The sequence below is a fragment of the Medicago sativa genome, chromosome 5, assembly GCF_051527215.1.
Source record: "Medicago sativa cultivar Bolivia chromosome 5, Bolivia_mono, whole genome shotgun sequence".
Taxonomy (NCBI): Eukaryota; Viridiplantae; Streptophyta; class Magnoliopsida; order Fabales; family Fabaceae; genus Medicago; species Medicago sativa.
In genome coordinates, this window is record NC_140753.1 from 56381375 (window position 1) to 56396415 (window position 15041).

At 36.1% G+C, this 15041-nt stretch overlaps 1 protein-coding gene across 1 annotated transcript; it reads right to left on the reverse strand.

Moving 5' to 3' along the window:
• Nucleotides 1-3926: 3926 nt before the first annotated feature.
• LOC146923299 (uncharacterized) lies at nucleotides 3927-13884 on the reverse strand. The gene is made up of 5 exons (XM_085711683.1): nucleotides 12489-13884; nucleotides 11166-11735; nucleotides 10555-10784; nucleotides 4098-4160; nucleotides 3927-3938 (listed from the first exon to the last, which is right to left on the reverse strand). The coding sequence occupies exons 1-5, from the start codon at nucleotides 13882-13884 to the stop codon at nucleotides 3927-3929; spliced, it is 2271 nt and encodes a 756-aa protein (XP_085567809.1).
• Nucleotides 13885-15041: the final 1157 nt, after the last annotated feature.

Below are 15041 nucleotides of genomic sequence, written 5' to 3' on the forward strand. Positions count from 1 at the left end.
GGAGTGACATAGACATGATGATTGTTTGTTGTGCTTTTCATCGCCATGGCGTGAAATGTCTTCCGCTGTCGTTTTCCTTCAAGTGTGTCTATCACTATGGGTCGTTTGTTGTTGCTTTGTTTCTTCTAGTGTTGTAATTTTAACTTCTAGTGTTTTAATTCTCCTTGGTTAAATCACCTTATCGTTTTCCAATTTTGGCTTATTAGACAACCTAAAGATGCTTTTCCTTAACAGTTAAGATGCTTCTAGATAGTATTATGTACACCAATAACTTTCTGCCTCTCCCTCTTTGGTCCATCTTATTTGATTGGAACTTGGGAAGAGGACTCTCTACAATATGCACTAAAAGGAAACAACATCAATGCATATTGCTTAGTGGCTAGCTATTCTAATTCATCAATATGTGTGTGAATTCCTTTCAAAAAAAAAAAAATGTGTGAATTCACATCTGATTTGTGAACCTATTGTGCTACATCAGTTTTTATAGATTAAAAACTTGAGTAAATCACTAAATTATCTAATGTCTTTATAAACCACTCTTAACTTAGTTTTTGACTATTAATATTTTAAATTAGTTTTTATCTTTATCAAAAAAAAAATTAGATTAAATTCTTTGTCATATGATAAAAACATAAAGACGTGACGTGACCTAATTAAAAATCTTTTAACAAAAACGTAAACTAGTCTAAAATATTAACAGAGTAATTTGAGATTGATTTACAAGACAAAAATTAATTTGATAGTTTGTTCATTAGAACTTGTTAATAGTGGGTGGTGGGGTGAATCATATTTGTAGTGGACAAGGGTTTGATAAAAGTTCTTTTTTAATTATAGGTATGTTTGTACATGTAAGGAATAATCAATAATTTTCTTTTTTCCTTCTCTTATACTAAATGTTGCACCAAATCTTGCTAGAATATTTCTCTCTTTTCACCTTTTTCTCTCTTTCATAACCAAACACATCATTAAGCAAGAACCTATAAATTGAATCTTTATAACCAAACACATGGTTAAGCAAGAACCCGTAAATTGAATCGTCATTAACCGACTTTGTCTAATGTGCACAAGTAAATTAATTGTGTTTCATTCACAAGTTTGTTTTTTACCATTAGATCAATAATTCATATCATATCTCATTTGATTCAACAGGGGAAACAAACTTGTGCATGGTGCAAGATTTGTCACATTTTTTTTAGTGTTAACAATTATCTCACTTATGCATCATAAAATTGACCTCGTAAACCATAATTGAAATTCCTATATTCTTAGCTTAAGGTGTTGCTTGACGTCCAATTTCCATGTCTGTGTTGATAATCTCTTCTCAACTTGATTTCATCGCGTTTTGGCTTTTTTTTTTATTGGATTCAACTTCTTTTTTTTTAATTTCCTTCAAAAAAAAACTTCTTTTTTTAATTGGTATTCAATTTTAACTTTGATAAATAAGATTCAATTTTTGGGTTTTATTTTTTCTTAATAAACCCTAATATTTTTAATTTGATTTTTGAAGTTCTTTTTTAAAGATGTTATGAATGAAGATGATGAACACCAACATTTTTTATTTTCAATAAAAAAAAGTAATAAAAATGAAATTTGTTTATTTGGACCTGCCACATAAGCATATTTTAACGGAGTTGGATGAAAAATGGTGATGATACAAATGTTTTATGACTTAAAGCGCTCAAATCGGATACCATTTTTTTAAAAGACCAATATGCTAAAAATAACTCAAAGGAGTAAGTTATTCCTTTTTAGAGGAAGGAGTAAGTTGTTATAGATGTCTAACTGCATTTGGCTTATTATATTCATTAGACTAATAAGCAAAAAAATTACGATAAGTTTTACTTATGTAAAATGCTAATTAAAGCAATACAAATGAAATGAAAACTAACACTTCAAGAAAATTGAGTAAACTTACTGTCAATGTAAATACAAGAAGTTTTTTTTTTTTTTTTTAAAGAACTTCAAGAAGTTAAATTCATTCATATTTGATTTTTTTTAAATCCATTCATATTTGATTTTTTTTAAGAGATTCATTCATATTTGATGTTGTATTAAATATACTGTCAATCACCTTTTCAATATAAATAATTCATTACTCCATCCGATCACATTTATAATCAAAAAAGTATTTTCTAGATTTATGAAAACATAATGTATTTGATCGTTCCTGATCAGAAGGTGACTGTCGATGCTTTGAATGCGGTGGTTTGAACGGTGGTGGAATTCGTCAGAATGCTTCTTGGAGCGAATGGGGGGGGGGGGGGGGGGGGGGGTACCTGTAGACACTCCGACGCTCAAGTCAGTAGAGGTGGAGAGCTGCAGAGCCGTTGTAACGGCACACCAGGCTCTGACGGTTACGAAATCGTGGGAAGTGTAACCGCCAGAGAGTTTATTGCGGGAACTTGCAGAGAGACGTTGTGGTTTGTTTGAATCAGTCTCGCTCGCTCCGTGCACCCCCTCGTGGGGGAAGGGGTGTGTTGCAAGTGATGTTGCCAAACGTGGTGTTTGGCCTTTGGATTGTATTGGGTCTAAGTAAATGAGCCAAATGTCTTTTTGGCCGGTCCAGAACAGTATTTATTCTATATGTAGACAAAATACATTATGTATTTAATGAATCTAAAAATACATTTTTACTTATAAATATGACCCGAGGAAATAACAATTTTGCATCTAAGTACTATCTCTCTACGAAATTCATTGCTAACAAAGTCATCTAAGTTACAGTAGGAAGTAAAAGTGTTAAAATAAAATGAATAAATTTATCAATCAATCAAGTGATAATTTTTTTACTTTTCCATTTCAACTTGTTCAAGAGGATTTTTCTGTTTCTACTCATTTATGACAAATAGATTTGTTTGAATATTATATACCATTAAAGTAATTTTTTTGACAGGATATACTATTAAAGTAGTTAACTATAAAGATATACTAATTCATTAAAAAAGAATTAAAAAATAAACAAATAATGGGTAGGTTTCAAGAGGCTTCACCCCTGCAAACCATGACCGTCAGTTTAACGGATTAGGAATTTTAGGCGGAAACGTGTTTAGGAAATGTTTTCTTCTTTTAAGATTAAACCAAAGGATGCCCTATCTCTTTCCCTCTTGTTCTTACTCGACACATCATCGTGCTATTTTAATCTTCTAGTGTAAATGGAGTGTGCATAGTACAATACAAGAAATGAATATTAGTTGTAGGACGTAACTAATAAATTTTGTTTTCATGGTTAAATATGGTTACAAAACAATGCTGATTTTTATAACAGTCACGTTAAAAAGAAATAAAAATAAGTAATGGAGCTGGGCAATTCCATGTGCTGGAATATGAATTTTTGTTACATATTAGGTACTAGTAATTGCGTATATGTTTTAGTTTTATACAATACAGATTAGCATTATAAATTTACAAAAAAAATTAAAAATAATAACATTATAATATGATGGTTTGGTTGCTAGTGCAAGCCACAAAATGGGATTTTGTGGGACATAATATACCCACTACACAACAAATTTAAATCAAATTGTTTATTAATTCTCCACCCAAAAAAATATGAAAAGAAAAAATAAAATACACATCAATGAAATTCTGCGCTAATTAATGAAAGAGCTATGTTATTTGTACAACTAAAATTGAACAACCAATGCAACAACTTATAACTTTGTGAGAAGCAAAAAAATCGAAATTGAGCAAAATATATTTAAAAATAACAAATAAGTTGTTGGTTGTACAATTTGGTTGTTCACATATCATTCCTCTTAATGAAAACTACCTATATTGAAGCTTTGACCGTATCATCCAGCCACTTGTCGACTATTACAGCGATCATGTTTGCATTTCAGTAGTCGTCGACCTTTTCTCTTGTCGGGGTCATATTAGTCACAGTCACCATCTCGCCCATCGGTCAAATCGTTGATTTCAGCCACACATTAGGCGAGAACCTGGACAAAAAGAAAACAAAGCCTAATATATTGTGGCTATCTTTGTATTGAGCTTTTGGATGCTTGATGTCACCAATAATTTGTTCCATGGACCATTTCGTGTTTTCATTGTTAACTTTACTGTCGATGATCATCGTCAAATGAGATACAACAACTTACATGTGTTCTCATTTGTCGGTGATCACCAGTGATGAGGTTGTCAATAACGATATGAGATGGTCCCTAAAACAAATTATTCGCAACGTTAAATATTCATAATCCCGAAGCAAAAATAATCACAACATTGGGCCTTGTTTTTTTGTTCAGGTGGTTGCCGAATGCGTGGTTGACATCAACAACATAGCCAACGAGTAAGACAACAACTGTGACTAGTACAACACCTAAAAAGATGAAAGGGTGTCGTCGACTGAAACACGACCGAAACACAACAGTTATGGTCACTGTAGTAGCCGACGAATGGGTTGATGATCATGCCAGAAATTATGGGTTGCATAGACATATATTAGCAGCCCACTAGTTGTTAGGAAATAACAAGGCTGAAGAAGAAAAAATAAGCACAATCACAACACGACCGTTGTCTAAACCGACAACAAGATAATTATTACTATGTGAAATTTTTTACAACACATGGACTTCTCTCACTCTCACCCCAATGACCTAGTACAACCACACTCTCACAAAGCAATTATTTAAACACAGACTTCTCTCACGCTCACCCCCACTCTCACCGCCATTGACCTAGTACAACCACACTCTCACAAAGCAATTATTTAAACTAAGTTAGATATAAGTTTATAGTGCTAATGTGTGTATCTAAAAAACAAAGAACCTACGTCCAATATATAACATTGGTATTCCCTTTGTTTCACCACACTAAGCGATGTGGGACTTCTTCAATATCTAATGTTTTTAACCTCTTTCTTTATTCAAGAAACTTGACAATCAAACTCAGCACTAGTGTGGATGAGACTCCGAGCATATGCATGTATGTAGTTAACCACGAGAACGTCGAGCCCACTTGAATTGGACGCAGCTGCGATGGATGCGAATGTCATCGTCTTACAGAGAGGGGTGGACTTCCGGTTTGAAGCTGTTGTTTTTCGATTTAAAAATTATACCGAACGAAATTACTGGGCGAGTCACGACCAGGTCGCTTTCTTTAAGACGTTTCGCGGCACTACCCCAGTTTGTGCAAGGTAGACTATCAACCACGCCGTCTCCAGGATAAAACAGCCCAGATCACTGTTACGAGTATACACTACACAGTATATAGTCGCTCGAGAATTACACCTCAAAGTATGGTTCAATCGTTCGATAGAAGCCACTCGATACGGTACGTAACCGCTCTATTCGAAACCGACGGGACAGAAAGGAGTAGAAGATGAAGAATGATTTGTTAACACAAATCGGAGGGAGAAGAGAGAAACTGCACAGGAAGCATCAACTGTGAGATTTGGTGTGAAGAATGAGTGGGGCGAGCTCTCCTTTTATAGGCAGAGTTCGTAACAAAAAAACGGGTTACTTGGGGATTAAGTCTGCTTAATCCTTAAGCAAACGCGTTTTACGCGTGACTTGGGGATTAAGTCTGCTTAATCCTTAAGCAAACGCGTTTTGTTTCTTAATTGGAAATATCCGGAAGTTTCTGGATACGCGTTTTGGATCGGGTCGGATTGTAACACATCAATTTGTTACGCGTAACGCTTTCGTATAATGAAAATTAATTAATTAATTAATTTAACATTTTCAAGTGACAAAAAAAATATATATCAATTTTTTAACCCACGACCCAAGCCCAAGCCCGGCCCGGCCGGCCGGTCGGACGGCGACGTCGTCGTCGCGCGCGTGATATATATATTTTGTAAGCGTTCACCCGTTCACAAAAATGGGTACCCCAAGGGCACACCCTTGGAGGTCACCCCACCCTTATATAAACACTTACTAGTTGGGGTGACTCTCCAATGTGGGACATTTTTAAGTCACATACCCACACACTAGTTTCTCATAGTGTTTTCTTTCCAATTTTCTCACTAGAATTAACTAGTGTTCCAACAATCCCCCACTTGACTTCAAAATGGTTTCGAGACATAACGTAAAACGTTTCCATAAGATTTGCTAATATACAAAGGTGTTGCCAACAACTTGAACCTTTGCATAGTGGAAGGTATTCTGATTTAACAAGAGTTGCTTACAGCATTGAACTCTATCTCAGACATAGAATCCACACACAAACCTTTTCATAGGTGTATTCTAAAAGCCCGTGCGTTTTAAGGCCCTACACGTGTATCCCGGTTTTAACGAATGCTCTAGGAATTCTGCCTCAAAATTCCATAGGACTGGCCTAAGTTCCACATTCGTATAGGTGAGTCTATCAAAGGTACTCCTGTAGCTGTGTACCCCACTCAACATAGAGTATAGATCTCATTAAGAGTTACTATTACCTCATCCTTCTTTCGCTGCAAGATCATGCTTTCTATATTCTTTCTCTCATAGCATGTTCTACCACTTCATGACTTGTCTTTACCCATTGAACCTAAATCTTCCAGTCATATAGGTCGGTTACCATCATTCAGTGGGCTATAGACATTAGTCCCATTCTACTGGATGTTTCTCGGACTTTCTCTCTATTAAGTCCTTTCGTCAAAGGATCAGCTAAGTTTTCATTCGTACGTACAAAATCAACCCTAACCGCTCCATTAGAGATACACTCTCTAATCGTGCTGTGTTTTCGCCTTATCTGTCGTCTCTTACCATTGTAATAACGATTCTTAATCTTTGCAATAGCCGCGGTACTATCGCAATGAATTAACACAGCTGGTAACGGTTTCTCCCATAAAGGGATTTCAGCTAGCAAGGATCTTAGCCAACTTGCTTCTTCACAAGCAGTAGCTAGTGCTATCATCTCAGATTCCATTGTGGACTGAGCCAGAATGGTCTGCTTCTTAGACTTCCAAGAAACAGCTCCTCCAGCTATGCTAAATATATAGCCGCTGGTTGCTTTGGAATCATCCGACAAGGTGTTCCAATCTGCATCACTGTACCCTTCAAGTACAACAGGGTATTTTTGATAATGCAGTCCTAATGTCATAGTCCCTTTCAGGTATCTTTTAACACCCTATTTCTATTAAGAGGTAAAACGCGCGAATACATCAGAAATATTCTAGAAATAGATGCCACGTCTCAAAACAAACCAAAAGATATCATGCATATATATAATATTTCAACGGTCACAGCGGAATTCAAATCATAAACTTCAACATATACATGCCATGGTCAAATAAATCCTCATATGAAAATACTCCAAGTCCGACAAGTGGACAATAGCAACAACGTAGCAACAGAATCCAAAACGACAAACAGACGCTAATCCTAATCAGAGCCTAGATACTACGACACTGACACGACAACGGAGAAAGCTCCCGTCGTCCAAACATCCAACAAGCAAACTCACCAAGCGTCTAGTCTTGTACAACGTCTACCCATCCATACAGACAGGTAGGCGGTCGAAACCACTGGGGGTAAGCATTACATTAATCATAATCCACGAAAAACATTTATCATGAACATTGGAAATGAAAGAATATATTCAAGAATAAAAATCCATACATATATTCATAAGTAATCACAACATATGCATATTATCATTCCAAGTTCATCTCCACAAGTGTATCATACACGTATCACATATACATAACGCTCCCTCCTAGAACACCAGCATCACATGATCATTATTATCCCTCATCACTTACATTTCAAGCTATCACATTATTATCATAGCATAGCATGCATATTCAGCCTCTAATTAAGTCATCAACAAAAGCTCATCATTTATCAACATCAATCAATGATAACATCACTTACCTCATTACTCATTTAGCATGCTTAATTCAACAAGTACAATTCATCATTTCAAGTTACAAGCAATCAATCATCATCATCAAAGAAATCACCACATCTTATGTATATACATACATATACAAATCTCACCTCATCATTTTTATTAAATAACCATCATCAATTGATTTACCAAGTGTATAAGCACAAACAATTAAGGCATGCAATTAGAGCATAATACAATTACTCACAACCATCCACAAAATTCACCAATGTACATATACACCAATCCACATCATCACAACATTCACCAAATTTTACCAATACACAAATTCACCAAGTCATATATTCAATTATGACACAACTCATCAATTATTCAAATGCATGCAATGTTCTAGACTCTTCTCTAGATGCATGTGGTACCAAAACACCTCAAGGTCGTCACCTTCGATGCAACAAAAATATCGTATGTAAGAGTACACCTCCTCTTACTATGTAAAAGTACACCTCCTTTTACATTTCAACAACAACAACAACATGGTATGATGCATGGACATATAGCAATGGCTTGATAATGCACAACCCCAACATAACAACTATCAAAAACAATGTAAAAGTACACCTCCTTTTACATTTCAACAACTCAACAACATTGCATTATCAAGAATCATGCCCATACATTCAACAATCACATCTCACATAAGATTCATCAACATTCATCAACATCGATTTACAATTCATTTCCATTTACATCACATAATTCAAGTAAAATGGAATAACACAACAATTTATGACAAACATCATTCTCAACCTTCCACAATCATTCAAACACAATTATTTAATCATACGTGACCATTCACAAAAGATTCATAAGACTTTAGTTCAACAAGATTCATTTCTACTAAGTTCGTCTCCAAAAGTCTCCATTTAAAAATAATAGAAGTTATGAACCAAAACCAATTCCACAAGCTCAATTGCCTATGCCATGTATTCTCACAAGTCACTTATGTGTGCAGTAGAGGTTACAAAAGCATTTCATCGGCCACACATGAAGAATTCCCAAAAATCACGAAGTTCGTCTCTTGGCATCATTTTGGTAAACCAATTCAATTCCCAAAACAAAACCAAGTTAGACCCAAGCTATGATACTCTTAGAAGCTTAATTATAAACTGATTGAATAAGGTTAGGTGTTTGGAATCCATTGGTATGCTTAAAAGTACACAAAAATACAAATAAACAAGGTTTTGGGATTCTGCAGAACTGACACGGTCGCGTGGTCAGGACACACGGTCGTGTCATTCCACCAGTACAGCAAAATTGCAATTTTACGTTTTCGGGCATAAAATCTTGTTTTCGAATCCGATTTCAGTTCCGTTTTCGCCAATGCATTCCTAACACTTAGACCATACAAACCACACATGAAAACTTGACATTTCAACATTAAAACAACTTAATCAACTCATCCCAAAATGACTTATTTTGTAAAAGCTCTTAAAATGACTTTTACTCAAAAATCCATTTTCTTCCCAAAATGATTCCTCTCCAAAACCAAGTGATTAAAACAGAAAATCATACCATCCTAACCATTCTAACAATCTTCTTAATTCATTCAACATCATCAAAATCAAAATCCTTCATTATCAACCCATTTTCACCAAAAATTGCAAAATCACCACAATTCAATCACAACAATACTTTCATCAACACCCAAAGCATAAATCCAACAACCACATGTTCCAAATCAATAACAACAACTAATGAACATGAATTCATGCACAATTTGACACCACAACTTCATTTTTCAACAATTTACTCAAGAACACAATATACCCATATTTTTACATTTCAACATGTTAATTCACATACTAACATGCAATTATCATACAAATCATGCTCTCAATCATAACAACAACAATTATGCACGAATTCAGAGCAATTAAATTCAATTTATCAATTTCATAAAAATGGGTTTAAATGAAAAATGATGAAATTATGATCAAAAACTAACCCCCTTACCTCTAACACCAAGAATCTTTAATTCAAGCTTCAATTTAGCTCCTAGGTGATGAATCCCCTCCTCAAGCTCTAGCCCTTGATCTTGTTCTACTCTCTAGCTTCTATCTCTACTCTTCTCCAAATGAAATGAAATGAAATGTGAAATGTTGTGAAAACCTAATTTTCACCAACAACTAGAGTTTATATATGTCATCTATTCAATTGGGCTTATCTCTCAACCTTAATGGGCCTAACCCATTTCTATTCTAACACCCAAAATGTCACCACTCACTTAATGGTAAATTACAACACTAGTGGTCACTTACCGGTAAATAAAATAATTACTACACTCTCTCTAATAACTTGGTAAAACCACATTCTTACTAACACTCAAAATAATAATCCTCAATGAAAATTACAAAATTACCCCTACTCTCAAAATGACCAAAATGCCCCTAAGTCCAAAATGACTAAAATACCCTTCTACACCGAATTCTACAATTCCCAACCAAAAATACACACAGATGCAAATAATCACATAATAGCACATACAACACACATAAATAAATAATAAAATAAATCTAGCGAAAATCGGGCTGTTACATATCTCATGACTCTCTCAATAGCATGCCAATGTTCCTTGCTTGGCCTACTTGTAAATCTGCATAAGAGTCCCACGACATAGGCAATGTCGGGTCTAGTACAATCAGTGGCATATCTGAGACTGCCAATGATGCTCGCATATTCAGTTTGTCTAACACCATCTCCAGTGTTCTTAAAAAGTTTTACACTTGGACCATAGGGTGTGCTTGCAGGTTTACAATCAATGTAGTTGTATTTCCTTATTATCTTCTCAACGTAATGAGACTGATCCAAGGAAATTCCTTTATCTGATCTAGTGATCTTGATGCCAATGATTACATCAGCTTCTCCTAGGTCTTTCATATCAAAGTTGTTACTCAACAGTGATTTCACAGAATTTATGGCAGGAATGTTCAACCCAAATATGAGTAGGTCGTCTACATATAGACATATGATAGTGCAAATGTTTTTATCATACTTGTAGTAGATACATTTGTCACTTTCATTCACTTTGAACTTATTCGTAATCATTAAGTTGTCAAACTTTTCATGCCATTGCTTAGGGGCTTGTTTTAGACCATACAGAGATTTGTCTAACTTACAGACTTTGCTTTCCTGTCCATGGACTACAAAACCTTCAGGTTGTTCCATATAGATTTCTTCTTCCAACTCACCATTCAAAAAAGCAGTTTTCACATCCATTTGGTGTACAATCAAGTTATAAACAGCAGCCAAGGAAATTAGTACCCTTATGGATGTGATTCGAGTAACTGGTGAGTAGGTATCGAAAAAATCTATATTTTCTCTTTGTCTGAAACCTTTGGCTACAAGGCGTGCCTTGTATTTATCAACAGTTCCATCAGGTTTCAGTTTCTTTTTCAGAATCCATTTACAACCTATTGGTTTGCAGCTTGGAGGCAGTTCAGTCAAGTGCCAAGTTTCGTTAGACTGTAGAGAATCCATTTCATCATTTATGGCTTCTTGCCATAAGTCAGCATCCAAGGAAGATAAAGCCTCCTTAAGATTTGATGGATCCTCTTCTAATGTATTGACTACATATTCAGGTCCATACTCTTTAGCAGTTCTTGCTCTCTTACTTCTTCGAAGTTCTGTTACATCAGTTATGATGTTCTTATCACTATCCTTAATCACCGGAGTGTGATCAGGTGTAGTGTTCATATTTGCGCCCCCACTATTACCCCCACTATCTCTTGATAGAAAGGGAAATTTCGTTTCATAGAAATCGGCGTCATTTGATTCTATGATCACCTTAGCCTTTAGGTCATAAAACCTATATGCTTTACTGTTCAAGGCATACCCAATGAATACACATTCATAGGCTCTACTTGCTAGTTTGACTCTCTTGGGATTAGGAATCCTTACATAGGCTAGACAGCCCCATGTTCGAATGTAAGACAAATTTGGTTGTCTTTTCTTCAAAATTTCATAAGGAGAAATTTTGTTCTTAGTTTTAGGTACTCTATTTAGCACGTAGCTAACAGTTAATAAAATTTCCCCCCACCAATGAGGCGCTGCACCAGTATTAAGCATGATGGCAACTACTAACTCGGTAAAGGTTCTATTTTTTCTTTCCGCTTTACCGTTCATCTATGGAGAGTAAGGTGCAGTTGTTTCATGAATGATTCCGTGCTCTTTATAATACTCATTGGATGTGTGTGATAAATATTCAGTGCCTATGTCACTACGATAGCGCTTGATTCTTTTATTGAATTGAGTTTCAATTTCTTTGACAAAAATTTTAAACATATCAAGTGCATCACTTTTGTTTTTCATTAAATACACATAAGTGTAATCAGAGCAATCATCGATAAAAGTTATAAAGTATCTTTGCCCGTTTCTAGTCAAGTTACCATCAAGTTCGCATATATCAGAATGTACTAATTCAAATGGTTCGGTTTCTCTTATTACAGATTTATGAGATCCTTTTGTTATTTTTGCTTGACTACAAAACTGACATTTTTCGAATTCATTCAAAGATAATTTAGGAATTAAACCGAGATTGCTCATATTAGAAATGATTCGTTTATTAACGTGACAGAGTCGTGCATGCCAAATATTAAAATCACACACCATATAAGCAGAAGGAGAAATTTTATTCATAAGATTCAACTTAAACATACCATCAGTAGCATACCATTTCCCAACAAAAACCCCATCCTTAGTAATAGAGTACATATCACATGCTATGATTTGTTCAAAACCAGCCTTATTCAATAAAAAGCCAGAAACTAAATTCTTCCTAATTCTAGGAGTGTGCATCACATCCTTCAATATGAAAGTCTTCGCGGAGGTGAATTTCAGCTCCACATCTCCGGTTTCAGCAACTTCAGTGGTGTGAGAATCTCCCAACAGCACCTTCTGATCTTCAGCAGCAGTGTATGTCTTGAACATAGCACATTCATAACAGACATGGCGAGAGGCACCAGTGTCTATCCACCAACCATCAGATCCACCCACCATGTTGATTTCAGTTATCATTGCAGTATACGGCTGCTCCTCATTTGTTGTCAAGTGAGCCTGAGCTTGAGCCGGTCTAGTGGATGGGTTTCTACACTTTTGTGCCATATGACCTGGTTGTCCGCAATTGTAGCAATTAAACGGTTGAGCAGGGTCATTCTTTGATGGTTGAGCTCTTGGGACCTTTTGTGGGTTCCCATTCTTATTCCGATTGGAATTCTTATTTGCAGGACGATTCTGATTCTTAAATTGTTTGCCAACAGGCTTCAGAACAGCACCCACAGATTTCTTTTTAGTGTTGTTGTTCGAGACAGCAAACACCTCTTCATTCAGTTCTTGTTTTCTTGCCTTTTCTTCAATACGAAGTCGAGTAATCAGACTTTCAAGAGAAAACTCCTTAGTCTTATGCCTAAGGGCATTCTTGAAGTCCTTCCAAGCAGGGGGCAGTTTATCAATTATCACAACAATCTGAAACTGCTCAGGTAATTGAATTCCTTCAACAAAAATCTCATGAGCAATATTCTGAAGCTCCTGAGATTGTTCTTCGACAGATTTCTCGTCGTTCATCTTATAGTTTAGGTACCGGCTCACATCAAATTTCTTTGAGCCAGCCTCTTCAGTGCTATATTTATTCTGAAGAGCATCACAAACATCCTTAGCTGTCTTATGAATCAGATGCAGATCATATAGATGATCCACAAGACAGTTCAATATGTAATTCTTGCACAGGTAATCCTCTTCTTGCCAGAGGAGTATATCCTTTTCAGCCTGTTTCACCTTTTCAGCATGTTCGGCAGTAAGCCTTTCCAACTCAACATTTGCTGCAGATATAGAAGCATATGTAGCCACTGCTGTCTTACCGTTACTAGTCGTTTCCATAGTAACCGACATCGATGGTATCACAGGTATGTTATCCTTCAAGACGTGGGCAACCTTTTTCGTAGTTAGAAAAAACATCATCTTTGTTTGCCAACGCTTGAAGCTACTACCGTGAAACTTAAACGGTTTGTTGAAATCGACAGCTGTTCCAGATACAGTAATTTCGTTGTTGGTATTCATGGTTTCAGAAACGTCTTAAAATTGTTGTTTTTCGATTTAAAAATTATACCGAACGAAATTACTGGGTGAGTCACGACCAGGTCGCTTTCTTTAAGACGTTTCGCGGCACTACCCTAGTTTGTGCAAGGTAGACTATCAACCACGCCGTCTCCAGGATAAAACAGCCCAGATCACTGTTACGAGTATACACTGCACAGTATATAGTCGCTCGAGAATTACACCTCAAAGTATGGTTCAATTGTTCGATCGAAGCCACTCGATACGGTACGTAACCGCTCTATTCGAAACCGACGGGACAGAAATGAGTAGAAGATGAAGAATGATTTGTTAACACAAATCGGAGGGAGAAGAGAGAAACTGCACAGGAAGCATCAACTGTGAGATTTGGTGTGAAGAATGAGTGGGGCGAGCTCTCCTTTTATAGGCAGAGTTCGTAACAAAAAAATGAAGTTTCTGGATACGCGTTTTGGATCGGGTCGGATTGTAACACATCAATTTGTTACGCGTAACGCTTTCGTATAATGAAAATTAATTAATTAATTAATTTAACATTTTCAAGTGACAAAAAAAATATATATTTTAACCCACGACCCAAGCCCAAGCCCGGCCGGTCGGACGGCGACGTCGTCGCCACGCGCGTGATATATATATTTTGTAAGCGTTCACCCGTTCACAAAAACGGGTACCCCAAGGGCACACCCTTGGAGGTCACCCCACCCTTATATAAACACTTACTAGTTGGGGTGACTCTCCAATGTGGGACATTTTTAAGTCACATACCCACAAACTAGTTTCTCATAGTGTTTTCTTTCCAATTTTCTCACTAGAATTAACTAGTGTTCCAACAGAAGCTGACTCAAACTTGAAGGGATGTACAGAGTAATTCTACTACCATTGTTGTTGTCATTGGTGGGAGGGATTGTCCAATGGAAATATTAATGAAATCGTGTTTGTGTTGGTTGGTTTGATTTTGATTTTGTAACTTTTGGTATGATGAAGAGGCTCAAACATATTTTGTAACTTGTGTTGTGATGAAGTTAGGCCAATAAGATTTTTGACAAATTAATTAGAGATCGTGTGTTGTTGTTACATGTTGGTTGCGAGGAGCTGTGGTTAAATTATGGAAGTGTAGATAAGTGAGTAGAAGTACACTGCAC

What these genes read in the sequence shown, in the direction of transcription:
- LOC146923299 (XM_085711683.1), bottom strand. Translation starts at nt 13,884, where the DNA reads ATGAATACCAACAACGAAATTACTGTATCTGGAACAGCTGTCGATTTC. An exon ending in GGCACGCCTTGTAGCCAAAG is followed by an intron (nt 10,785 to 11,165) that starts GTTTCAGACAAA and finishes GTCTATATGTAG; the next exon opens with ACGACCTACTCATATTTGGG. An exon ending in GCACACCCTATGGTCCAAGT is followed by an intron (nt 4,161 to 10,554) that starts GTAAAACTTTTT and finishes AATTTGTTTTAG; the next exon opens with GGACCATCTCATATCGTTAT.